This window comes from Arachis ipaensis, chromosome B8, assembly GCF_059453495.1.
Source record: "Arachis ipaensis isolate K30076 ecotype BB chromosome B8, ASM5945349v1, whole genome shotgun sequence".
NCBI classification, from domain to species: domain Eukaryota; kingdom Viridiplantae; phylum Streptophyta; class Magnoliopsida; order Fabales; family Fabaceae; genus Arachis; species Arachis ipaensis.
Window position 1 is genome coordinate 140,573,400 of NC_142443.1, and position 27,326 is coordinate 140,600,725.

The 27,326-nt window shown below is 33.0% G+C and overlaps 3 protein-coding genes across 11 annotated transcripts; all 3 read right to left on the reverse strand.

Moving 5' to 3' along the window:
* Positions 1-2,818: 2,818 nt before the first annotated feature.
* On the reverse strand, positions 2,819-6,496 carry LOC107612874 (uncharacterized). Of its 4 annotated transcripts, none has more exons than XM_016314640.3 (5): positions 6,354-6,496; positions 5,399-5,678; positions 4,593-4,712; positions 3,614-4,506; positions 2,819-3,209 (listed from the first exon to the last, which is right to left on the reverse strand). In XM_016314640.3, exons 2-5 carry the CDS (start codon positions 5,669-5,671, stop codon positions 3,017-3,019), a joined length of 1,479 nt encoding a protein of 492 aa, XP_016170126.1. In that variant the 5' UTR covers positions 5,672-5,678; positions 6,354-6,496; the 3' UTR covers positions 2,819-3,016. The 4 variants fall into 4 exon arrangements, with proteins under 4 accessions (XP_016170126.1, XP_016170128.1, XP_016170127.1 ...); XM_016314642.3 differs by having other exon boundaries at positions 5,815-6,376; XM_016314641.3 differs by having other exon boundaries at positions 6,170-6,375.
* Positions 6,497-11,116: 4,620 nt separating this feature from the next.
* LOC107613801 (transducin family protein / WD-40 repeat family protein) lies at positions 11,117-16,352 on the reverse strand. The gene is made up of 7 exons (XM_016315957.3): positions 16,089-16,352; positions 14,581-14,977; positions 14,260-14,416; positions 13,712-13,756; positions 12,742-12,907; positions 12,267-12,634; positions 11,117-11,749 (listed from the first exon to the last, which is right to left on the reverse strand). The coding sequence occupies exons 1-7, from the start codon at positions 16,233-16,235 to the stop codon at positions 11,431-11,433; spliced, it is 1,599 nt and encodes a 532-aa protein (XP_016171443.1). The 5' UTR covers positions 16,236-16,352; the 3' UTR covers positions 11,117-11,430.
* Positions 16,353-19,198: 2,846 nt separating this feature from the next.
* LOC107612925 (protein MEI2-like 4) lies at positions 19,199-27,064 on the reverse strand. 6 transcript variants are annotated; one of them, XR_015895930.1, is made up of 16 exons: positions 26,457-27,064; positions 25,602-25,739; positions 25,377-25,428; positions 24,188-24,517; positions 23,574-23,986; positions 23,313-23,471; positions 23,102-23,218; positions 22,867-23,012; positions 22,529-22,608; positions 22,040-22,447; positions 20,903-21,536; positions 20,566-20,650; positions 20,410-20,478; positions 20,039-20,218; positions 19,718-19,926; positions 19,199-19,617 (listed from the first exon to the last, which is right to left on the reverse strand). XR_015895930.1 is itself a non-coding variant. In XM_088495984.1 (15 exons), the coding sequence occupies exons 2-15, from the start codon at positions 25,677-25,679 to the stop codon at positions 19,771-19,773; spliced, it is 2,907 nt and encodes a 968-aa protein (XP_088352110.1). In that variant the 5' UTR covers positions 25,680-25,739; positions 26,457-27,064; the 3' UTR covers positions 19,199-19,770. The 6 variants fall into 6 exon arrangements, 4 of the variants coding, with proteins under 4 accessions (XP_088352110.1, XP_088352109.1, XP_088352112.1 ...); XR_015895929.1 differs by having other exon boundaries at positions 20,903-21,542; XM_088495984.1 differs by having other exon boundaries at positions 19,199-19,926.
* Positions 27,065-27,326: the final 262 nt, after the last annotated feature.

Below are 27,326 nucleotides of genomic sequence, written 5' to 3' on the forward strand. Positions count from 1 at the left end.
TAACGTAACAATATTTGAACCACGTCACTAACGACTTTGAGCTCCAACGATGAAAAATACATAAAAAACTATATTGATGTATTTTTTTTAATCTAAAAAACTAAATTATAGCAATTAAAAAATTAAAGATTAAATAAGTGCAAATCGCCAATTTTAAAAATTAAAGTGGGGTTTATCTCCTTTCCAATCCTTTTTATTGTTGCAAAAATGTGGTCATTTACCTAACATTGTATCTTTAATTCTTAGGACAGTCAAGTCAAAAAACCCTTTAACAAGGCAACAAGGACTTGAGCTGTTGATTATAGCACCTCTAATAGTCATATCATAGATAATATCATACCGAATGATTGGATAATCATGTCATATATTGTATAGTTCTGTTAGAGTGAGAACTAAAGAATTTTTTTTTTGACTAAACAGAAAAAGAAAAAGAGAACTAAAGAAATTTGGTATACAAAATTTTCTTCTAAGAAATATCTTTCATTATATCCATTCAAATAATTTGTTATTTATAAGATTTAAGATAAGAATATTTAAAATTTTTAGATCTTTAAAATTTGAGGCAAAATTTACTTTAAGAAAGTTTAAGAGAAGAACATTGAAATGTTTTAGATTAGGTGTGAATGCCTCTCTTTTGGCTCTGGATAATTTTTTGAAGGATTACGGAGCTCCAATTAAAAAAAAAAATCTATTTTGGTTCTTGATATTTAATTTTGTGAGACTGATTAGTCTATTTATTAATGATCTCTTTTTAAATAATATATTACTCACTAATATATCTTTCATTTAATTTTTATAAGTAAAAACAATTTAAAAATTACTAATATTTTTTTATTTGATATAATAAATTTAGCTAATGTATTTAAAAAAAATAACAAAAAAAAAAAAATAACTAAATGGTCTTAATAATTATCCTTACAATTACCCCTAAAAGACAATGAGACTCCCTACAAAAAAAAAAAATATCAATCTTAGTTGGCTCTTATCAAATAAATCAACAGTTTAATATGCTAGATAGGTTAATTTCGTTAATATAAAAAAAATATTGACAGAAAAAACTAATAAAAATAAAAATCAAGGACTGAAAATAATATTATTTTATTAAAAATTTCGTTGTCTTTCGAAATAATTGTCACAGACGTTTAAAATTTTTTTTCTCTTTAGATTAGCAATTGAGAAAGTTTAAAAGTACTATTTTAAAGACTATCATGGAACAATGTAACAGTAACATTGCTTAATATGGTAAAAATATCAACAATTGTTAAAGACGGTATATAAACAAATCTTATGATTGTTTTCAAACTCACTCTTAACTTGTTTAACTCAATTTTATTTACATCACCTCAGGCAAAAAACAAAACAATTTTTTATATTCTGAATTTAAATTTTCATAAAATTGGATATCAAATTATTATCTTTTATTATCTATAAGTCCGAAAACTTAAAGAACTTTCTCTGTTTATTCTTATTTTTTATAGAAAAAAAAATTAAAACACGATTTAATGTTATTCGTTGTGAAACAAAAGAACAAAAAATACTTTTAAAACAATCACTTTCTAGAAGTGCTTTTTGAAATAAACCCTGATTATTTAATCCTTTTGCAGTTTCCAAGTAAAGATTTTGTACTTAAAGAAGAGACACCATTCTGTTAATTTTTTATAACATCAATATTGATTTATCAGCAAGTGGGGTGGCAACATATACTCTACTCGCAGGTATCCAATCCTATCCAACTTGGTCGGATAGGATTGTCAACCCGATTCGCTACTGGTAGAATTGAGTGCAGAATAGGTTGGATGCGGGTTGGTCGAGTAGAGACCGCACCTATATATGTATATGTTATAAAAATGTTATAGATAGGTGTTAAACTAAGGACCTCTCACTTAGTGCAAAAATTCTTTACTATTGAACTAAGATCATCAATTAATAATGTAATACTTTTGTTTATATAAAAACTAATTCTATCTAAATGATATATAAATACAACATTATATCACAACATTTAATTTGTGTTTGTATTATTAATTTAAGTAAAGACTTTATGTAGAATTTAACATTTGATGGTTATGTTGTTTATGAAACGGTTATATTGTTTGTAGAATGATTGTATTGTTTGTATTGAATTTTTAATCTGTATGCTTGTTAGGTTATATAATATTGCCTATCTTTTAAAACCCGCGAATAGAACCGGATATCCACAGGTTGACCGCGAATAGGATTAGGGTTGGATTGTTCTCAACCCAATAAGTTAAAGTTGAGTTCTAATAATAAATTCAACCCCTAGCTAGAGTTAAAGTTGGATTCAAACCTACTCTTCTCTACTCATTGTCACCCTACCATCAAAGATGACAAAGTACCTTCACTTTGACACCAAAATACATGACAGACAATCTTTCATTTATGTTCCCAAATTAGGCAAGTAGAGGCGTCATTCCCTATACAGCCATTAAATTATACTGTTATTGGACACTAAATGGAGTATTTTAGACACCAATGCTAAAGTTAGTCAAGCACACGGTCCATGAGACTATCTAATAGAAAAATAATAAAGTAACCAAGTGCATTAAATATTTTTCTAATTCCAGTACCAAAGTAGCATGTTATGTTACCAAGTTTTCTAAGAACATATCGTACATAGAAATTATGTCTAGATACATTGGTTTGGTTTAAGGGTTTTTCATTGTACAAATTACCAAATTTAAAATGGACAATTAATCAAATACCAAAACATGCATTAGAAGAGGTACTTGGCCTTGTAGATCTAAGTCAAATTATTTAAATAGTATATCTGATTTGGTTGGGGGAAAAAAGGATGAAATTTTTCTCAAGTAAGCCTTCTATTAACTTTATACATCAAACTCATCTATGAAAATTTCTCCCCAAACCAAACATGCTATAAGGTTTGAAAGTAAAAGCCAGATTGTATAGTAGGTACATATGGCCCCATATGATGTTATGTATATACATATAGCAAGAAATGGAACGCATCAAAATGGCAGATCAAGATAGATCACACTCACATTTGGACATTTGATTGAGCATTAGGAATATATGAATATGTTGAATACATGTTATGGCTAACACCATTCTCTTGTGTTTGTGTAGAAGCAATATTGTTGTGTGTCTGCATGGATGGCTGATAAGCATAGTACTGATTTCCCATGCCAATTTGTTGATCACCTGATACTGGCACTTGCATTGGCCAAGACCTGAGAGAAAACAGCACATTTCAACGTCAACAAAAATTAATTTCGACATACATACCCTTTGTGCATGTGTGCACGTGTATCTGTGAAGCTCATAGCAGAGTATACTTATTCAACAAACAATTATAGTCCTTCTTTTAGTTGAATTCAGGCTTTAACAATGATATGAAGCAATTCTTTCTCCCCTAAACATCATTGCTTCAGTCACTGAACCATCTCCTTGATGAAGTTAAGAAAATAAATAAAAATCCCTAACAACAATGGTTGCTTAAACAAATAAAACAATCTCATCATCCATGCTCCATAGTTTAACGGAAAAAAAAAAGAAGGGGGGGGGGGGGGTGTTGGGTGATTTTCTTGATTCAAGGACAAGAATAAAGCTTATCCAAAAAGGGTTTGAAAAGTACCCTTGATATGGGGCAGAGGCAACTGCTTGAGAAATGTAAGGATAATAATATGATGATGAAGGATTCGACTGCATCATGACATTTGCATGGTCTTTGTTCACCGCAGAAGAACTGAAATCAGGCTGATATGTCTGTTGAGGATAACCACTGTTCATATTCACCGCGGTCAAATATGGATCAGCAGTTTGGGGGGTTGGGATATTCTGTTGTGCATAGCGAGGGTCCCACATCACTTGAGCAGCATGACCATTGCCTGCATTCGCCGCTTGGGAATGAAAATCAGGAGGCGGCTGTGGGTTACTGTAATGCAGATATTGAGGATCTTGGGCCGAATAAGCCTGACTACTACCCATCGTCATGGCAGACGAATGAAATTCAGGGTGTGGATGCTGGATATTATGATATACATGTTGAGGATCTTGCCAAGACTGAGCATAACCATTGCTGCTATTCACCTGGGATGAATTTAATTCAGCTTTCGCAGGCTGAATATTCGGATGTGTATATTGATGATCTGGAAGTGGTGAAATAGAGCCACTACTGATGCCAGTGGCATATGTACCCTCCAAAGGGAGTGAACTCGTTGGAGGCAAAATCTGATTCACTAAAGCTTGGCACGGCACAGACTCTGCTGCAACTGAGTTTGGCACTGTACTAATGACAGGATAGGAATAACTTGTAGGCTGCTTGACTTCATTTACATGTTCATGGTTCAACTGCCTTGGTACTTGATTATGTTTATGTGAAATCTTAGACATTATTGTCTCCTCAAGAGAGGACCTCGATATAACAGCATTATTTGCTGGAGGATGAGAAGATGTCTCCAAAACAGGATGCATCGGTGGAGTTGAAAATCCAGGTAATGGCCGAAACAATGATAATAGACTTCTTACCTGAGACAATAATAAAAAATTCTATTCCAACTAACAAAAAAAGGTGTAATGAAAATGAATTTGCTAGATATCATAACGAAACTTACTTGTGTAATATTGAGTTCAGGATTAAATTTTCTGGAATCATTCTGGTAATTATCTTTGATGGCATGTTTAAAGACATTCTCAGGCAAGGGTATACAGTCCGTGTCAATTTTGAAACTCACCTGAATAAAATTAAAACATGAGTTGCGAATTTATTATAGTTGTGAATCAAAACAGGATGCATTTATAGTTTGTGGTGCTTTGAATGTCATTATTCAGTTTCAAGTACAGGAGTCATTAGAGGAATCAACATATATAAATCCTTATCACTTCTGAATTTTGAAGTTAAAAGAAAATAAGAATAATAAACGATAACAAGAGGGATTATTTCCAAATGCAGAAGAAAAGCAACCTGCCAGAACCAAATCAAATCACTCCATATTTATCAAACCCAGATCAAACCAAGAACATGGTTCCTCACTTGAATTCTTGCCACTAACTCGAATATAGACCTTGAATAAATATGCTAAAATGGATGCCACAAACAGATAGGTGATGCTACAAACACCATTCCAATGAACCACAAAACAAGCCAGAGGATGCTATCAGTGGTTAGAGATTTTGTGAGTTGAGATTTTGAAGGCAAAAAGGAAGGAACAAAAGGATTTACAGAGTAACATAGACTTACTCTTCGAATCATTTCCTTCCTTTCGATCCAAAATCTTAACTCACATAGACTCCCTTAGAAGTCTTTCTATACAGATTTCAATTCTCTAAAGTGAGCAAGTGTAAAGTGAGAAAGTATGGGATTAACGATTAACCACTCTTGGATCATTAAGTTGTTAATATCAATGATCTGGAAGGTCACCTGAGCAGGGAATTTCTGACCAAAAGCTAATGGTTGTATCCTCAACCTCCCACTTGAGGTGGCTGTATATGTTCCATAGAGAAGCTTCAGATTAGTGTCAAACAGAAAGAGGTAAGCACCAGGTTTTATCTTCTCTACAACTTCCTTTCTCCCCACAGGAAGCCCAAAAACTCGAAACCGGTAACACTCCGGCTTTGTCGTTTGATTGCACATGAAGATAAAGCCAGCAAGGTTATTTTCCTGGCTATTCATGCCCTCTGTTTTTTCTTCCATTGTATCACTGCATAGATCAGTAGCAGATTCAGAGTTTCAGAAAATATGAGAATCAAAATCACTATGCAATGTCAGTAATCAATCTGCTGCAAAGTCTAAAATTACAGTAAAAAAAAAAATGCAACTATGAAGAAATTGAATACCCTGCAGTCTTTGTTCAATAATTGTTTTTTGTTTCTCCAATCTTACCAATGTCACAACTTCAATAATTGTTCAATAATTTCACCATCCTTTCCAAATTACAACTATATGAAGCAAGATTAAAAGAAAACAATCCATTAAAAGTTCACCCAATGTGAAGTTTCTTTCTTCAGTCAAAATCTCATCTGATGTGTATAGTACCAAAAAGGGGGGTAATAATATGGTATTGAACCCTAATATCCATATTTCAGAAACAGTTATTCCATCAAACTCCAAACGAAATAAATAATCATGGAGGTACAGGAACTAATCACATAGCTAAGAAGTAACAGAACTTAAAAGGGCAGAATCAAGTACGCAATTGCATTGAATAACAGATAATTGCTCGCAGAAATTTTTTTTTTTTTTAATTTGTTAAATATGGGGAATTGTAATTTTGTTTGGGGTTTTTTACGTAATAGAAGAAAACAATAATATTAATAAGAATGATAACAAGAGAAGTGAAGGAAGAAAAGAAAGAGGGAAGGGGGTTGATTGTTACATGTGTGTAACGGACAAAGAGTAGTTGCTTGCTTTGCTTGTCTTCCGTTTCAAGAATCATTCGTCACAGTCGTGAGAAGGGAGAGGCTTTTTTTCTCAAGAAGTCAAGATGTAGTGAAGTGACGTCGTTCTTAGGATTTTATTGTTCCGTAACCTCTTAATTGAGTATGGAGTGATTATGCCATTTGAGTTATAACTCATTGGCTCGAACTCACAACCTCTTAATTGAGTATGGAGAGACTATATCATTTGAGTTATAACTGATTGGCGTAATTGGTAGTGTCTTTGAGATACTTAATATGGACATAAATATATATTAATTTTGTAATATGTTTATTAATAGGGTCGCTCTACTGTACAGATGCAATTTTGTACAGATTTACAGATATACCATCTCCTTGTGTCTTTTGCCGACACGTGTTGTCTCCCTTATGCGCCGCTGGAGCAGGCTTTCGGCGAGGCGTGGCTGTGTGGGTGCTCACGGGTGGGCCGAGTGAGCTGAGGTGGTTGCGTGAAATGGAACGGGATTTGTGTGCGCCGGATTCCGTTGGTGAGACATTTGCGTTTTGGGCTTAAGTGGAGCAAAAAAAAAACAATGGATAAAAAAAAGGCAACTAGGGTCTTCACCTCACGCCTCTCCTCTCAGCAGAGCAAAACCTAGCTCCGTCTACGAGGGTCGCCGCCACTGGTCTGCTCGCTATCGCTGCTGGTGGCGCTTGGGATCTGCGTGTGTTCGTCGTGGTGAAGCTCGCTTCCTAGTTCGCAAATCGCCAGTTGCTTCGTTGCAGCGGTGGAGTCGTTGTCCCCCGGCCCTTCACCTTGGTCATTGGAATAAATAGTTGATGTAAGATTAGTTAAGAACTTAAGATAACCAATCTTTTACTGTTGAAGTCGTTAATTGTGGGATCAAACTGTAGGAGTAATTTTTTTTTTTTTGCAGGAAAAATATGAGTGAAAAGGCAAAGAATTGAAGGAATAAGCACTGTAATTACAACATGGACAACTATAGAGAATTTAATTTTAACATGTGTATGATGATGCTGGGTTTTAAACGGTTTTATTGCTATGGGTCCTGCTAGCAAGGTAGGCATGATAATGAATATATAGATGTTGAGATGGCACTTCCTGGTATTGCCCATGTAGGTTTTTGTCATCTTTTAGTATGCACTTTGATAGTTCATATGTTCTCCATGGAAATTGATTTAAGCTGTTAGTTCCATGTGTTGTATTGTAAATTGCTTGGTTTATTCAGAAAGGAATGTTCTATGCTTGATTGCCTCTGAATATTAGAGTTGTTGTAGAGTTAAAGACTTGTTGCACTCTACTAAGCATGGATAACTTTAAAGATAGTAGACACATAGATATGGTAAATCCAAAATTTTGTTTCATAGGGGAGAGGCCATATATGTAAATTATAATGAAGCTTGTAAATGAATTATAATTAGATATTAATTTGTTGTTGATATTATAATAGACATAATTTTTTTTTTTAATTTCTGTGATTAAAATCTAAAAAGGATTTTTACTCTCATGTTAACAATTGTGCTGAGAACTTTGTTGTGCCTAATATGATGTATAGGCTATTAGTTTCTGTTTTTAAGTTTGTGAAGAAAAGTTAAAATTGGTGAGTTTTGTTAAGGAAAGGAATACATTGGGCAACCTTTATTTTCACTCAAGGAAGAAACAGGTGAATTAAGTTCAATCAGTTAAGTAGAAGACGAGATGGCAGAATAGCTGTTGCTGGTTTAGTTAAGTGGAGAAAATATTTTTTTATTCCTTGCGAAGGTGCTGATGAATTCACTAATGACATAATGAGTGTTAATATGTTAATTATAAGTTGACCAGTGATATAATGTATTTTTTAATTATAATGAATTTCTTTTTGTCACTTGCAACATTTTCCTTGATGAATTCTATGTTAAAACAGTTTCGATACACTATCTCATGCCAAGCTTTCATAACTAACTAATAACTTCATACTCTTTATATCTATTTCGTAAATAGAATTCTTAATTTTTTTTTCCCTCTTATTAGCTGCTTTTAAAATTCTTTATTATAAAAATATACTACAATTTTATATACTTATGTTATGATCCTTGAACAACAACTTATTAATTATAATTTGTTAAAACTTGATTTTTTTAAAATATTGGTGATGATATTTATTTTAAATTGTAATTTTAAACTTGTGACTATTTTAATTTCTTTACTTGCATAGGACCGGTTCTATCTAGACAACCAATAACTTATCCATTAAACCAATAAATCAATAAACTAGTTATCTGACCGATTCAATCATCGCGTCAGTTTTTACAACTATGATTCAGTCCACTCTACTGACCAGTTTATTGGATTGCGGTTTATCGTTTAAGGACTATAGATCATGAATTACGGTTTAAAGTTTAAGATTTATAATTTACGGTTCAGCTTACATGGTTCATGGTTCACGGTTCAGGAATTAGTGTTACGGTGTCCTCTCACATAGAGAAATAGACAAATCAACTGCAATTTAGGCTTTAAAGGTATAGACTTTATTTTTTCGGTTTTTGGGTTTTAGGACTATGGTTCAGGTTTTTTCGATTTTGAGTTTTCGGGTACCAGATTCAGGTATAATGTTCCGGAGTTAGTGCTACCTTATACTTTCCCAACAAGAAATTCACAAATTAGTCGATTTTTTGGGTTTTGGATTTATCATTTAGGGTTTACTGTTATGGTTTAGTGTGACGGTTTACTTTCACCACAACAAACAAACAAGTCAACTGCATTATTCATGAATCTAACCTTCATTTTGTGTCATCGTCACTCCTTCCACTATTTCATAACTTCCACCCAAAATACCTTGAAGATCATCTGCTAACTGTTTTCTGATTTTACTTCTACTCGTCACCAATACTATTTTTACATAAGAGGCATACTCACATCTACACTAATCAAAGTAACATTTTCTATTGCCTTCTTTTAATTAGAAATAATACTTAGAATACAAAAAAAAAAATGTCACCTGAACACTCCACATCAGATTAGGGGTTTAACATTCAGTAATTATAGCGTCAACCAGTAACGGATATAGAAAAATTTTGACTTTTGGACAAAAATAACATACGAAAATATTAAAATATTTAATCTTAATGTATTTATATTTTTGAATCTTCACGTATATTAGTTAGACAATAATATAATAAATAACTGTAATTAATACATCTAAAGTATATTAACTTACAAATATTTTTTTATTGCAATTTTTGGGCAAAATATGTCATACATCTATTATTAATACTACAATGCGTAATTGCATATTTAATATTGGTTAAATCACATTTACTATATTAACTTAGAAATATTTTTTCTGGTCACATTTACTATATTCATTTGGGTGATATACTCTTTCATTTTTCGTTCAGGAGTCATATACTTTTCAATGATATATTCCTCCTACATCATAGTTTTCACTATCCATAATAACACCTAAAATAACCAAGGCCTTATGTGAAATTTTTTGGTCTCCCGGCCCAAGCATTGCAACAACATGCTTGGCTCCAACTATCCGTTTTGACATTTTCGGAAAAAAAAAAAACCCAACGGAGCCATTCACCCTTTCAGCTTCAGCAGCTTAGCTTCGTACCGTTCTACACAGACTACCACGCTGCTCCCAATTGCATTGCTCTTGGACACGTGTCACCTCTGATTTCTTTCAATTTGAATATCTGTAAATCTTTATATAATGGAATCTGTACACTATAATTATCCTTATTAATAATGTACAGAATACGTAGATATAAATTAAATATCAATTTTTTTTTAATATATTTTGTTATTGTCACAATCAGTCAGAGATAAAAATTAATAATTTTAAAAATAATTAAAAATAAAAAAAAAATCAAACTTTGTGTTTTATACATCGTGTCTCCGGATCTCAATGTTAAATAATAACATTTTAACAAACAAATGATAGACATAAACCACTGTATCTAATATCTCTGTCTCACCAAACAAACAGCCTTAAATTGACAAACTAACCATCAACGGACATTCACATACCTAACAAACTAACCATCAACGGACATTCACATACCACACGACATCATTTCATTTTTTTTTTTTTTTGTTGAGAGTATTCGGGGACACATTATAGAGTGAATGACGTTTCTAACAAAAAAATTCAGTGTTCTCTGAAAATTTTTAAATTTGAATTAAATAAAAAATTAAAACTTATTTATTTAATAAAGAATACATTTGTTCTTATATGAACTTATATATATATATATATTATTTTTAGATAATTGTAAAGAAATTAATATTTTATTAATATTAAAATATAAATTAATTTTTTAATATTTTTAACATTTTTTAGTTATCTAAAATATTTAAGATAAATTTTTATTTTAATAAATAATAATATATTCTATTTCTAAAATTATTTTTAAAATATATGTTAAGAACGAAAACGGACTTCCAACACAATAATATTTGAATATATCTAAATGTATTTGGAAGAGCATTTTTTTATATTTTATTGAGACATATTTAGACCCAAAAAGCATAACACAAGTATAAAAAATGCTCGTTAAGTTTTCGCGTATTCAACTATCCATTCCATTAAACAATAGCCTTACCCATTTCGATTTTTCACCATAATAGTTAATTAATTATGGGGGAAAAGTTTAAGAACATATTCTCTCTCAGACTTGTACATTCACTTATCAAGTATTAAATGAGTTTTTTTTTTTTTTTTTTCTTGAGGTTTCTATTTTTTTTATCAAAAGATTTTGAGGTTTCTAACCATTAAGTAATTGACAGTGTATCCAACCAACAGGTGTCAAATCCAACATCCGAGCATCCCTTTCCAACCAAAACTTTCCTAGTATTTGTCAAGGCTATGTTCCAAAACAAGTGCCTACCCCTTTTCACTCTTTGCAACCCTTAAACTTCCCAAGGTTGCACAAGTTAATGTTCTTCCCTCAGAAATTACAAGTAAAACGAGAATTCAGCATCCATCACCAACAAAAAGTGGCAACAGAAACACGCTACTTTCATGGGGGCAGGGCGTATGTATAGTCTTATAGAGATGTTCTTTGTACCTATGAAATTTTGTGCAATCCAATGTTGAGATCCGAAGATATGGAAATGAGAACAGGCATTGACTGAAGCCATGTTGCTTTGAAGACGCGCTTCTGATGCGCTCTTATCGACTGCGAAGGCTTGTTCGCGTTGTACCTGATGTCGAATATGTGGATAACAGGATCTACTGAACCAGATGATATGTATAGTCCATCAGGAGACCAAGCTTGATTTATCAGAGCCGATTGAGAATCGCTACTTTCTTGCTTCCATCCGAAAGCATGAAGTTCTGTCTGCCTCAGTCGTATATCATATAACCTTAGCTGCTTCTCATGAGTCCTAAAAGAAAGAAAATGTACTTAATATACCAAGTGAACTTGCAAGTAACAAGAGAATACTCTGAATTCAATGTAGAAAATAATAACCACCAAAACTACAAGCCACATTTTAGAAATAGGGATTTCATAGCTTCAACCTATTTGTTTTCGATTATTTCTTGAAAAAAAAAAAAACAAGGGGGCGGCCTGGAGGATTTGGAAAATGTTGCACCCAAAGGATGTAATGTAGGCAGCCTAACCTAATTATATCAGTTAACCAAATATATGAAGTAAAAAGAATTGATCTTTTTGCCAAAATGATGCGAGACAAACGCACCTTTGGCCAGGACTTCTCATTAACAAACAAGATGGGAAAACTATTTCATCTGGTTTTTAAGGTTTTGAACCTAAATAGTATATTACTAATTCCAAATGAACATGCTTTGATATATATTTCCCATAAACCAAGTATCCAACATGTTACGAAGGCAAACATAACACAGCAAAAACTTGAGAAAACCAAAGTGGATATGACTTACCCTGTTTGAACCATGAATAAATTGAAGTCACATGGATTGGGTAGGACACTCATGCATTTAGTATCAACTTGATGCCTGTAATCTGCTCTACCAGCACGAACATCAAACCCGAATATTCTCTTGTCGGCACCAGCAGACAACACAATCTGTTTATGATGTAGACCAGCAACACCCATGACAGCAGAAGAATGAAGATTCCTGTGCAACGCTTTTGGCTTCCATTTCTCGCCATCTTGTTCGCTCCAAAGCACAACAGCATGGTCACTTCCGCCAGTTAGGAAACATGTATCTTCCCAGGGAGGAAAAACAATGCCATTGATAATACCCTTAACATGCGGCTTGTCCTCTAAGTATCTTACTCGATCTCCCTGTGATTTCATACAAATTTTGCATATATCTGCAATCAACAATACAAGAACCCCAGTAGAAAACTTTTTAACTTTTACGCCATGATATTTGGTCTCACGAGCCTTACCCCTCGACCTTTATTCAGATTCATAACTGATACTTGAGAGTCTCCCCCATCGGCGCTGTATACTGCAAATAGCCTGTTTCCATCTGGGTGCCAGGCTAAATCTTCCGGCCATCTCCGCTGCTTTGAGGATGAACAATCAGTAGAGCTAAGTCGGGAGGCTGATGATCTACAAAAGTCAAGACGTAGAAAGAGAACATGTTATAGATAACAAGATCAACTTTTGAAATAGTTTTAAGTTATAATATTCTATAATCAACCACTCCTTTTCATCCTCTTTGAAACTTCCAATAGGCCTTTGGTTAGTTCTATTTATATTCATATTCACATTTCACCAAAACAACAACAGCAATAAAAGTACTGCATGAAAGGAAGATTGTGATTAACCAAGAAACTGTAGTCTGTGCATGGTATCTCTTGAAGTATCAAACACAAAACAAGATGAAAGTAGAACTGTATAAAATTAATGAAATTTAATAAAACAAAAGAACAAAGCAAGATTCAAAAGCAGTAGAACTAGCACACAATCCATATCACCTATTTACTTTCCAATATTAATTCGAATGTAATAACATTGCTACTCAAAACCTTGGAATACCCTAGCTGGGTATTATTAAGGAAGCAAAAAAAAAATTAAATTTAAAAAAAAAATAAAAAATGTATTACCTTCCAGCATTCACTGATAAAAAACATTTGAGAAAGATTGTCCATTTAATAGTGAATGTCTTATTATAGCAAATGATCAGAGAGTCAAGAGCCAAACGTTAGACATGTCATGATATTAAAAGTGAGATTCACAAAGTCCAATTGCTTGCAAATCCATAAAGGAGATCTGTACATTTAAGTTCATATCTTGCATATCAGACATTTTGATGCCATCATTGGACCAGTATGTAAGACATAATAGGAAAACTATAAAATTTTCAAAAAATATTAAGGAATTTAACAACAAAGATAAAGATGAAGGGTATACCCCCTAGCCTGAATTTGCCACAAGTTGAGCCCTCCATCCAAAGCACTGCAAGCATTCCACAAAAGTAGCAAGAATAAGCCTCAGAAGATAGATAAATCTTTTATAATAATAATGATGATGATGATAATAAACCTAGCCACTATATATTTTTTATCACTTTAGTTCTAGCAACTTGAATCTTAGAAAATGGTTCCAACAAAAGACGCGGAAAGAAAATGTACTCAAGAATAAAGGTAATACTCCAGAAGCCTCATCATGCATCCTAGCATATGCAAGTTTAAAGAAACTTAAAATCACGACCTTAGATGGCAATCAAATGTCTCACACATGTAGACTTTTTACATTCTTCAATATGGCCGAATCACTAAAACTTAAAGCCTAATAGTCATATTGCAATCGAATTTCCTTTGGTATCAACTGATAAGATTTTACAATAGAGTTGTCGTGGCCAAAAGCTGAGAGAAGTTTTTTTTTTTTTGGAGGAAAAAAAGAAGGTAGCTCTAACATACTAAAAGGAAAGATTTATAGAAAAGAAATGCGTATATTACCTGGTCACGAAAAGATTATCATTTACAGGACAATAAGCAAGACTCCGCAATTTCCTCTTGTGTTGACTTGAGATATGGTTGCTTGTATGACAATATACCAACTTTGGTGAAGCACTTTTGCGTATTAAAGGAATCAATTCCTTGTGTTCTTTTTGCTCTGGAAAGCAAAATGAAATCTTGTGAAATTAAAGTTACACTTGAAATGGAGAGGACAGCAATATCTAACATGAAATTCAAAGAGAAGCACATAACCATTGATATCATCCATGGACTAGCCAAATCCACATAAAATGAAGGCCGCGCTAGAGATGAATGTCTTACCAAACTTCCTTTTGGTCCCTCTGTCCTTGTCTTCAGTACTCTTCTTCTCAGAAGAAGGTCTTTGGGATATTTCAGATTTTACTCTAGAACCAGAACTGTGAACTGATGGACTTGCTTCAGAACCAGAAGTTACGGCAGCTTTTGTAGAAGATCTTGGCGGTGTTGGTTGCGAAGTTTTTGGTTGCACGGCAGGAATAAGAAGTTCTGGTTTGGATTGATGGTGTTTTTTGGAAGAATCTTCATTTCTATCTGTTGGACTGCTTGATCTACGTTCTACCTTCACAGTTTTAATTCCATTGTCTAAGGAACTTCTAGATGACACAGCATTATTAGTTTGACCTCGAAGGCGAGCCAATTTTGTCTCGGAATCTTGCAGCCTTTTTTCTGCTTCCTCAAGCTGCACCAAAACATACATTCAGCAAATAATTCTGAGAAGAGATTCAAAAAAAAAATTGTGCAGACTACAGATGATAATGTTTCACAATATCAAAATTAGAAGACAAAAAGTTATCACTTGAAATATTGACAACATGGATAGCATTGCTCCAAACCTAAGAACAATTTATTCATAAATAAGTTTTTCGAAATTCATAGAAAGATTCCATCACAGAATACAGTTTAAACAAGAGCCAAACCAAACTACAGCCATCAAAACATGACACAAAACACATTTGCAGTGTATTCATACTGAAGTCAGAACCAACCAGAGTGAACCAACTTGTATGCATGCATATGCAACTGCTACCAAAACAAAAGCGCATTCCAAAGAATAAAAGAGAAAACCAAATGTTGAATACTATCAACAGAAAATTCAAAATAAGTTGTCACAGGATTACAATGACCACATATCAACCTATTAACTAGAAACAAAACTACATGCTTCAGCAGTTAAAGTGAGTTTTGTAGGAGAGTAAAAATACAAGTGGAGAATCAAAATAATCTTAGGAATTTCATAATTGCTGCATTAGGGTTACAAAAACTTCTCTTTTTTCCTTGCTTTCATTAAGAAGCTTATGGAACCCAAAAAAAATATAAAATTTACAATTTTTCCATAAAGAAAGAAATGCATTATGGTTGCCAACAAAAAGCAGAACCAGCCATATAGCAGAGTGAAATGAACTTCATGCAAGTAAAGACTAAAGTATATCAAAAGTATCTATGTTTCTACCTTCAGGAACCAAAAAAAGGGCACACAACAAACCACGATTTTCTCGACTTTTATACCAACAAAACAAAGAAAATAAAGCAACGAATCAAATAGATTCTTTATAACTGTGAAAACATGAATTCAAAGTTATTCTAACTTTACATCAATTCTGCTACAAAAGAAACAAACACTCATATATAATGAACATGCTCCTTTTTTTTCCCTCCTAGCTCAAATACTGTTAATCATTCGAAACAGTTCAATATCATAAATAAATAAATAAATAAATAAATAAACAAATCGAAATGTGGAAGCATAATAACGGAAAAATGAGAGGTTAAAAAGAAAAAAAAATAAAAACCTGCGATTTGTAATAGGAGAGGCGGTGACGGAGGTTTTTGACTTCGCGAGTACGGTGTTCGATGAGAGCTACCAATGCCTCCTCTTGCTCCTCCTTGGTAGTGGTTCCGCCGGCGCCGTTAACGCCGTTATCTTCGCCGTTATCCATTTTCGGAGATTACTACGATGCTATTTCTCTGAGAAGAGAAGAGAATAGAAGAGAAGAAGAGACGGTAACAGTACTAACATTTCTAAGAGCACGAAAAATGTTACCTAATTATTAATATTAATATTAATATTAATCAATAATCAATACTTATTTGTGTATTATTATCACATTAATTAATTAATTAACTATTAATAAATAAAAATATAAATAATTGAAGTCGGCGAGCTGTTTTTTCCAAAAAAATAACTTAGTATTATAGATAGATAGATATAGATAGATAGATAGAGAGAGAGAAGAAAATATATTCAAATTAAATCCACTAACTATATATCGATGAAGATGATGATAACTTTTCTTTTTTTTTTTTCTATCAATGAACAAAAAAATTCATATATGTCAAATATGTTTTTATATGTCATCATCTAATTACATATTATTGGCTAATTCAACTTTTTTATTATGTAATAGTTATTTTAAAAATATATAAAAATAATATTTCATTAATTGAAAACATGTATATTTTTAGTATTTGTTTGTGCGCCATTATCTAGGATAATTCAACGAAAAAATATTTTTTTTATTTTTTAGAGTGTTTGGCAAATTTCTAGTAGTAAAAATAAAAATATTAAAAAAATAAATAAAAAAACATCTTTTTTTAGAAGCTGTAATTTACATCTTTTTTTAAAAGATCTTTTTTCATTAAAAAATATTTTTCACGTAATAAATAAACAAAAAAGTACTTTTATATTGTTATACCCAAACATAATTGATAAATAAAAAAATCTTTTAAAATGAGATATTTAAACATAAAATTACTTTTACTTTTTTATAAAATTTTTAAAAAAAAAATAATTAAAAAAAATATTTTCATAAAAACTCACCCAAACAAAACCTTAATATAGTTTCATTTGTATCATCTTTATCATACATTTTCATCTAAATTCTCAATTTTGATCAGCAAAAGAAAACCTAATATCTTATATGCTTATAGTCCATTTGGAGTTGAAATCTTTTCACCAATCATGTTTAAAATTATGTTAAAACGTAATTTTAATTATATAAAATGAGTTATAAAAAAAAAGTATTTTGCAAAAGAAGAAAAACCATAATTTGTTCTCATCACCAAATCGAACACGCAAAGCAGATTTTATTCCAAACATATTACAACACTTCCATTTTTTCTGTCAGCAAAATTAGGAAGTAGATCGATTGGATCAAATCTATTAGATAATTTACTATACATAAATCAAAATAAATAATTTCAATACAAAAATAATTATAAAACATAGTTGTGCTATTTTATTTATCACATACTATATTTGGCAAAATGGAATTAAAGTTTGTCAAGGAAACAAATATAGAGCATTCCAAAATATGACCATAATAAAGTGAATCACAGAAAACAAAAGATTGTAAAACCATATAACTTTTCACATTCAGCGTATGGATGCAAAATAAAGGAAGAAAACTTTTGCACCGAAATAGTAAGTTACTTACAAATATAAACTTGCTACTTTTTCATGGGATTGGTAGATATTCATTAATAAATAATTAATTAATGAGTAAACCCTAAAATCTAATTTGAAGTAATAGCGTTAAGAGTTAGATTATAATAAAATAAGAGGTTATGGTCAAAATAGTTTCCAAAATTCCACGAGTAGTTTGTCTTTCCTTTTGCTCTTTCTTTTGTTTTTATGTCACCAAAAAAAAAATCAAATTTTATAAATATCCAAATAAATTTCTCAATTTCACCGGCGTGAATCTCCGTTGATTAGGGATTTACATGTAAGTTAAACCTAGATCAATTTGGAGAATAAAAGGTTGAGTGGCTAAATTCTTACGAAAAACGGACACTTCATTGAGTTGTCATGTTCACGTGTATTCATTCGACACGTATTTGTTATGTCCAATTAGGAAATGGATCTTTTCCATTTTTTTTTACCGGAGAGAATAAAAGTGGAATCAGAAATTAATAAGAAAGAGAACAATAAATGGTGAGATCAAACACTGGACACTATCCAATTTTTTTCCCACAGGAGAATTTTTCCCACAGGAGAAGATCCACTCCCGTTCAATTATGTCTTAATAAAAAATTCTTGTTCGAACACACTTAAATACATCTAAATATCATCATGTATGAATATGTCCAACCTTATTTTTAACATATATTTTTAAAATAAATTTAAAAATAATATATTATTATTTATTAAACAAAAAATATTTAAATACTTTATATAATTAAACTAAAATATTAAAAATAACAAAAAAAATTAATTTATATTTTAATATCAATAAAATATCAAAATATCATTATAATTTATCTAAAAAATACTTTATATTTTATACATATACATATTTTCGTATCTTATAAAATTTTAAAATTCGCATATTTCCCCGCATCAAAGCTAAATTCAAAGTGTGCCATACATCTTAGCTAACAGTGGACCACATAAGGATCCATAAGTCCATTGCCCATACAGAAAATGTTGTGTCATTATCATCTTAGAATATAAACAAATCCTAATATAATTGATCACATGGCAAAAGAAATGAGTGGCTTAGAGCTCAGTTGTACTCAAACAATGATTAAATGACAGAGTTGTATGAAAATAAAATCTTGTTTTATTCATCCTAGCAATCATTCCACTTGAAAATAAAAAAAAAAAAAAAAATTATGAACAATCTGCTTATCAAATTTGTTACCAAAATAAAAGGTTTAATTACTATATGCTAAATAGTGTAAAAGAATTGATGACATTTTTGTATTTGAAAAAATGTTTCAATATGACAACACTTATGTAGGAAACCTTTTATACACTAAAGTGCCCCAAAATTAAAATCATATTTGAATAAATATAATATGGTATGTTTATGAAAAACTACATAGGTATAGCATCATATTAGGTAGTGTTTCTACCCATTTCATGCCAGGAATTCAGAAATACCAAGCAAATAAGCAAAAATTTGAACAAAACTAGTACCATAGAAGTAAATGTTCAAATTAAAGCTTTTCCTTCAACAATAACATTCTATATAGACATTAAAAAAAGTTAAAAATGACAAAGTCCCTTTAGGACACCAATGCCCAGGGATACAACAACATAAACCAAAAATACAAATATAAACAAGATAATCTTGAGAACAAAACATCCTTGAAGAGTTTGAGACTCACAATGATGTATGTGAACCAATCTCAAAGGGAACTTCAAATTGTCATGTCCATTCAAAGCTAGCCAAAATTTAAAGCTTTTCGGTTAAGCCATACTCTCTAAAGTTGTCCAGTGTAGCATGACGGCGCCATGCAAGGAAAACATAAAGATAACACTAAATATCAGCAACTTCATTCTGGTTATGTACCTCGGTCCTCGGCCTCCAAAAACTCCTGCAAAGGCTCCTCTATAAGCCAAAATTGTGAGCCCACCTGTCCTAACGGCTCCAACTCCATGTCGACTGATCAAAAAAGAGAATGTCAATATACATACTTGGGTTGGCATGAAATACAGCATAGTACTGTTAGTGCCTGAGGCTACTATGGTCAGGTTTTCGATGAACTCAAGGACGACTCTACTCCATTAGCAGATTCATCTCCGGCTGCAGCTGAAGAACTCCCTTGGTTGCGATTCTCATCGTTAGCACTCGTACGAGATTTTCCTGGCCTTGTTCGAATATTGTTTCCCAAGGGGAAAGGCTCCTGTAGACAGTTCATTAAGTATCAGCTAATGAAAATTCGAACCAACTTTTGACTGGTATATCACTATATCAGTTCCTTGGTAAATTATAGACTAAAGGACAAGCTAATTTACCGGATCACCAGCATTTGGGCCATCCGTGTGGAAGAGAATGGGGCGACAACGTTTATCTTCATTCATTAGACTTGAATTCTGGAAATGAGCAATCAGAGCAGCTTTTCCTTGAATTCGGGCATATGCAAGTACAGCTACTTTCTCACTGTTAAACTTCTCCCATTTTTTCCCATTAAAAGCCTGCAAAACAGTTTCAATATTAGCTTCATCAATTTATGCACAAGCAAACATATTAACTAAATCATATTGCATACAAGACATTATTTCATACTCCATGAAGTAAATTCTTTGTGCTCCATGGAGTAAAAAAGAATTTCTCATTGCGTACATAAATAACTTGAATTACTATAACATAAGAACAATCAAAGAACCTGATGGAACTGAATAATTTGACCAGGGTCAATCATGTTGATGAATGCATAGCCAACATTACATTTGTTCTGCAACCATGAATAGAATTGAGTTAGAAACAGTTATGATTGTTTTAAGATAAGGAAAGAACTAACAAACTCCAAATATATGCTTGCCTTGAAGTCAATTGGCAAATACAGAAAATCATAAGTTCCCCGACATTGCTCATCGATGGCAGCAAGAAGCATCTTTGAAGTATACCTGCCAAAATAATAAAACATCTAAAAAGATCAACAAAAATTTGCATGATTTACTCCATGTAAAATCAGTTGGGAAAAACTGATTGATTAAATACAAAAAGGGAATGTAAAAACGTGTGATTCCATCTGTAACGGAAAATGAGTCAAAATGCAAAAGGTAAGAATTAACAATCAAATGCTAAAGACAATACCATTAACTGTAAAATGTGTACTTAAATAAAATGTCAAGAAGCTAGGACGACAAATGGCATACTTGTTTGGAATATTTTTTATCATAAGTGTGGTTCGGTTATCTTCCCCGCGCAATATGCGGCCTAGATCAAGCTCATATTGCTTTTTATCAGCACTGTTAGTATTTGCTTCACTTCTACGATGATAGAGGCTTCTCATCCGTTCATTGGCCGAATCAAACTTCAGCATTGAATTCATGGGAAGTCTCCCTGGGAAAAAATGTGACAACTTAGGAGATCCCTGCCCAGCACTGGATGACAATTCTGTACTGTTCCCACCCACATGAGAAAACATGTTGCGAGAAGACAAGTCCGGAGGATGCATCTGCCAAGAACCATGAAAACCTGTACTTCCTAAAGATCCCATTCGAAAACTAGAAGCTTCAGGAGACTCTCCCAAGTAAGAAGGCTGTCTTTCCCAGGGTGAGGCAGTAACGACCGGTGCTGATCCGACATGATGGTCTATCTGTGATGATCTCAGCACATGAGGTGGTGTTCTAGGAAAGCCGGGCATCTGCGGAACACCAGGAGCACCAGCACCATTAATAAAGGATGGTGGTGTTTTATGCCAAAGCATGGCATTTGATGGAGGTTGCTGATGCAAGTTGGAGTTGTTCCACATATGATAAAGTCCCTGAGGCGGGCGGCTCCCGTTTCCTGAAACTATTGAATTCACATCAGATATCTCTTCATGCTACAACCACTCAGCATATACCACTTGCATGCTGATAGAAAAGCCAAATTCAAGACAACTATTCAATCCGGAATGCTTAGTCTCAGATAGACAAGGACAAGTCTAAATTTCAACAAATATTAAATAATTTGACTTTTGAAGGACAGCCTTGGAGCAACGGTTGAGTTGTCTCCGTATCTCAAGGTCACGCATTCAAGCCATGGAAACAGCCACTAATGTAGTTATCAGGTGTTAGGTTGTGTACATTACACCCTTTGGGTGCAGCCCTTCCCCGGAACTTGCGTTAATGTGGGATGCTTGTGCACCGGACTGCCTTTTTTTTATTAAATAATTTGACTTTTGTGTATAAGTTAAAATTTCAGTTATTTAAAAATATTATGAAAATATTGACAACAGTATGCATCATCATAAAAATTGCAAGGATGCAGTTTGAGGAAAACAGTAGTAGAATGAACAATGCACTTACCTACTGCATTAAATTCAGCTAGGTTGCCAGGTGAGCCAATCCCCTGAATATGCCTGCTGTCCGACAATTCTGTCGATCCAGTTCCAATACTGGCAGCAACATTGCTGATGGGGTTTGAAAAGTTGTAGGGACTACCACTAGCTAAACCATCATGAAACTCAGGTAAAGAATGAGGATGGAACCTTGTAATAGATCCCAGTTTCATTGCATCAACAACATTTGCAGACTCGTAAACTCCGGATACTTTTCCACCAGAAGCCCCTCTTGCCATCTTTGGTATGCTAGAACCCACAGGATATAATGCATTATCAACAAAACCATTCAGAGGTATCCTTTTTGCAGATTGAAACCCCTGATTATATCCACTCTCCAAGCTGCCACCAGATGTGGCTGCTCCAGAAGATGTTGCTGTAAATTACATATGTAGTGAGACCAAGAACATCTCAACTTCATAAGGGTGAAAATAAGCCGAAGCAGACAAAATCATACCGTTCTGTCTTAATAAGTTATCACTAAGATTATGAACAAAATCTGGTTCTTCTTGTCCCTTTTGAGACTGCTGCATTAGACTACAAAAGCAAGGTTTCCAGAATTGTTAAAAAGGAAAGAGGTAATATTTTCCCATCATGGTGATTAAAGACTTAATCACTAAAGACGAAAAATACTATCAAATGGAGCAAAGTTAAATATGCAGATCCAAAATAAAGATTCCGTGTAGAGATCATTAATTACAAATGGACACATAAAAAGCAGAAGAAAAAGTTTTAAAATATTCTATAACAAGAAGAAAATAAATTAAAACTAAAAGTAGAAGGGAGAGCCAATACATAGCATTTCTAGGATGGCCAGGTTCAAGCTTGATCTGCTTCCCAGGAATGCAGATCCTGTTCGAAGCACCAAGAGAAGCTTCTGCAGCTCGCACATCATAGAACTCGATGAATTTCACATGATTCACTTCAGGAGATTCATATATCTGCAATTACACAATAATTATCAATGCCAAAATCATCCTTGTTAAGACACATGAAGCAAAAAGGGTGAAAGCCCACAATAAAAACTTACTTCTTTAATTTCTCCATATAATGCGAAAATATGCTTAAGTTCCTCATTTGAAACAGATGAATCAAGACCAGATATCATCACACCACCATGACCAATATCCTTTTCTGGAGCATTGCCCTAACATGCCATCAAATAAAGATAAAACCATAAGCAAAGCAAAAGAACTTGAAATACAAAGTAACTGACAAGGGAAGAATATAGCAGTAACTACCTTTGGAATTGAATAATGTATATCAAGCTTTCGAGATCTCAACGACTTATGTTGGAGTGCTTTCATTGCATTTTGTGCTGCCCTTATATCATAATAAGAAATCATGACAAAACCGCGAGGCTTGCAAGCGGTATACATGGTTCGGATATCTCCATATTGCTGCCAGGAAAAAATAGTCCATTAAAATTTTATGATTAGTGGTATGATAATTAAAGAAATTCTGAGACAGCATCTACCAGCATAAGAAAATAAATGTTTCACCTCGAAGAGAGTCTTCAGCTCAGAGTCATCTACATTGCTATTAATGTTTCTAACAAAAAGTGTCCTAGAAGATTGGTCACCAAAAGGAATTTTTCCTTTGGAACCTCCGAAATAACCAAGATCTCCTTCTAAGCCGCTGGCTCTTTTTCCTGAAACTAGATGTTCATCTCCTTCTAACTCCATGCCTCCCCCACTGCTAAACAAATCAAAATCTTCGAAATCATCATTTGCTTTGGCATGAACATTGGATCCTAACTCATCAGCAACACCAGAAAACAGGTCATCCTCATCAGGAAGAAGATTCCCAATAGTGTCAGCCTCAATTTCTTGAAGAGATTTATATGGTTCTTCCTCAGGAAGGGAACCAACGGAAACAGACTGATCCCGGAAAACATCATTCCCCATTAATCTCACTGCACCAAGAAACACATATAAAGAGGCCCATGAGGATATCAACTCAACTAATATAAAACCAAAATGAATAGAAAACTTTTCTTAGTTTGCATCTCAAGTTCTAGTAAGATAAAAGGGCATCAGTACTAATTCCTTTACCACTCTGCATTAACCATTATACAAGCATGCAAATATCTTAGCATGGATAAAAAGATTCTTACACTTTTGAGTAAACATATCAGACAATGAACTTGAGAATAGACTGCTTTCACGAGAGGCAGCATTGGCGACAATCTTGTTCCCAATGAAACCATACGAGCTAGATGCCGGCTGCATACGCACATCAGTCCATGATCTTGGATGATAGTTAAGTAACTCCTTGGAATCCTTCAGCACATCTGCAATGCCTTCTTTACCACCGAAACGTGTGCTTCCTGTGCCTTCGGAAGATAAACCAGTCTGCGACATCGGCAAGCCTGTTTTTGCATTCATTCCACGGGGTGATGAAGCATTCAAAATGCTGCCAGGTGATGCTGTGATCTCACTCTTTCCTGAAAATTTCATCAACTTTAGTTTATATTGAAACAACCTATATTTATTTGTTTGGAAGATGAGCTGCTTGTTTACAGAACACATAAATCAACACTCAACAAACAAATGCATGTAGAGATGGATATTACATTATTTGCCTTAAAAATTAGCATAAAAAATAGCAGTGAAATCTTAAGAGTAAACATACCAAAAACGCATACATGAGCTTCAATATAACAAATTGAAACATCTATATTAAGATATCATAATTAATAATCATAGTTTTGCAACAATTAAAGCGTTTAAAGGATGGCATCATAAATTATACATGCATTACGAAGCATTAATAAAGGTTGCAGCAATTAGGTTTTCGCAACAAACTGAAACAATAGTATCAATTGTAAGCTAGAGTCAAATACTCAATAAACATACTTGCAACATTGGAAAGTTATCATTGTCTTATCCAGTAATTCATAGCAAATGAAAGACAGATATAGGTTAGACAAGCATACTAGCATTCAACAACAAGTGAAAGATGTACTAGTTTTAGAGTACAGAGCAATTACTTGTGTTAAGGCTATTTCACAACTACATTTATAATCATGTATTCCAAATGCAACAAAACAATTATAAGAATTTGAAACAGAAAGTGAGAGAAATATTACTTTTAAATCCCAAAAGGGAGTTTCAATCAAAACCCCAATGGCATCATCTAAGGCATAAGATTCTAAACCCAAATACAAAACTGTTCATGCAACCTCTACGTACAAAAAATTAGTTAGTAGATACTCAGGGCAACAACGATAGAATTTAACGACACGAAACAGAACAATAACTTGTGTGGGACTATTAACAAATGATGAGTTGATAGGACCTAACCTTGCGGGTATCGCTCGTGAATAGATTTTTGCTTCCGTAATCCAGGATTCTTCTGCTCATACAAAATTCCACACACTTTTAGAAAAACCAACAATAGTTCAAAAGGGGAATATCATCAAGATCACACATAATTTTATCAACCTTTTGGAAACTAGTGCCAAAGTTCTTAAATTTATATGATAAAATTTAAGAACACCAAAGTGAGAGAGTGAGGATAATCCTCACCTCTGGAGGAAAGGAGATGTCGTCGTAAAAGTGAGACGAGGTCGAAACGCCCCTCTGGTTCATTACTTCAAAAGGCATCCTTCAGCTGAGAATCCAGAAATCCACAATCTCACTTACTAGCCTTTATTTCCCTATCATCTGCTGGAAAATTTAAGGTCATTTGCTATACACAAAGGAAATGACATATAACAATGAATATACAAAACCAATCCACATAAAAAAATCTAACCCCATTTCAAACCCACTAAAAAAATACCATCCATCATAACTCTAAGAACAAAACCAACCCCAAAACTGAAGAATCAAAGAAAGGTAACAAAAAGGGGACTACTTTAAACTCTTTTAGAGGTGCTACATGAATTACAGCTTAAAAAGGGAAAATCAAAGATATCAAACCAGAAACAGTAGCATCTACCACTGAACAGTACCAGATGGAACAACAGCAAAGGATGAATAATATATTAGAAGAAAAAAACTATCAGAAACATCGTTGCTCACCTACCAACAACCTAACACAGCCTAGAAATTCGGCTGCAAAAAAGATAAAATTATGAAAAATGGACAAAATCATCCACCGGAATTGAAAAAAAAAAAGATAGAAGGAGTGAAAAGAATTTACATGAAAAATAAAATAAAAAAGACCCGGAACAAACGCAGATCAAGACGGAAGGGTAAGAAATTCAATTTTTTTTCAACAACAGTCTAATCTAACAGATCAAAAAGAATAACACAGAGGAGGTTCTAATCTGAGCAAGAAATCATATCCACTGGCACCAAAGACAAAGATAATTCAAAAAAAATCAAAATCTATTCTGACTTAAACAAACAGATACCAGTTTCAACGAAAATTCTCACCTTTGTTAAAAAATTTCAACACAAACACCAAACCCCAAGAAAACAACTTTTTTTTTCTATCTCTTCCTTCAAGCTCAGGAAAATGAAATTGAATCTTTGGAGAGGGTCCTAGAAGCTTATATAGAGCAAGAGATCTCTGTAGAAACCCTCTTTGCTTTTGTTGTTTACTGCATTGCCTCGTTGTACACCCCTTCACCGCCCGAAAAAGAGGGTCAAGATGAAGGAAGTAACGTAAACATTAACACCAAAAATTGTTGGTTTCTGCCGAACGAATTCTGAAATATTTTCTTTCCTATGTAATAATAACAACACCAAGCGAAAACAAGGAAAATGGAAAAAAGTGATGTAATCCAAAATTCGAAGTTTGAATCGGAAAAAATGGAGATTCCGGCAACCGCGGAGCGGAATTCCGGCGAGATTTTGCACTCGCCGGTTGCCCTCTCTGGTTTTTTGGGGAAAAAATAATAAAAATTTGTTCTCAAACAACGCAACAATACAGAGTTTGAGTCTTTCTGACAGAGAAAGAGAGAGAAGAAAAGGGTGTTAGTTGGCTTTAAAAATATTGAATTAAAATTAAATTAAACAAAGACAAAAATCTTTGAAACTATATATTAGGAAGAGAAAAACTAGCATCAGGATATATAGGATGGTGTTTTAGATTTTCTGTAATAGTAATTATAATTATGTTATTTTAATTTTATTGAATTGATGTTATAAAATACTTATCTTGCAGAAATAATTATGTAAAAGAAAGAATAAGTATAATTAGATGATTATATAAAATAATTTATATATTAATGTATTAAAATTATTTTTTTTTAATTATTAGTCAATTATTATAATTGTTAAGAATTTAATATGATTTATGAT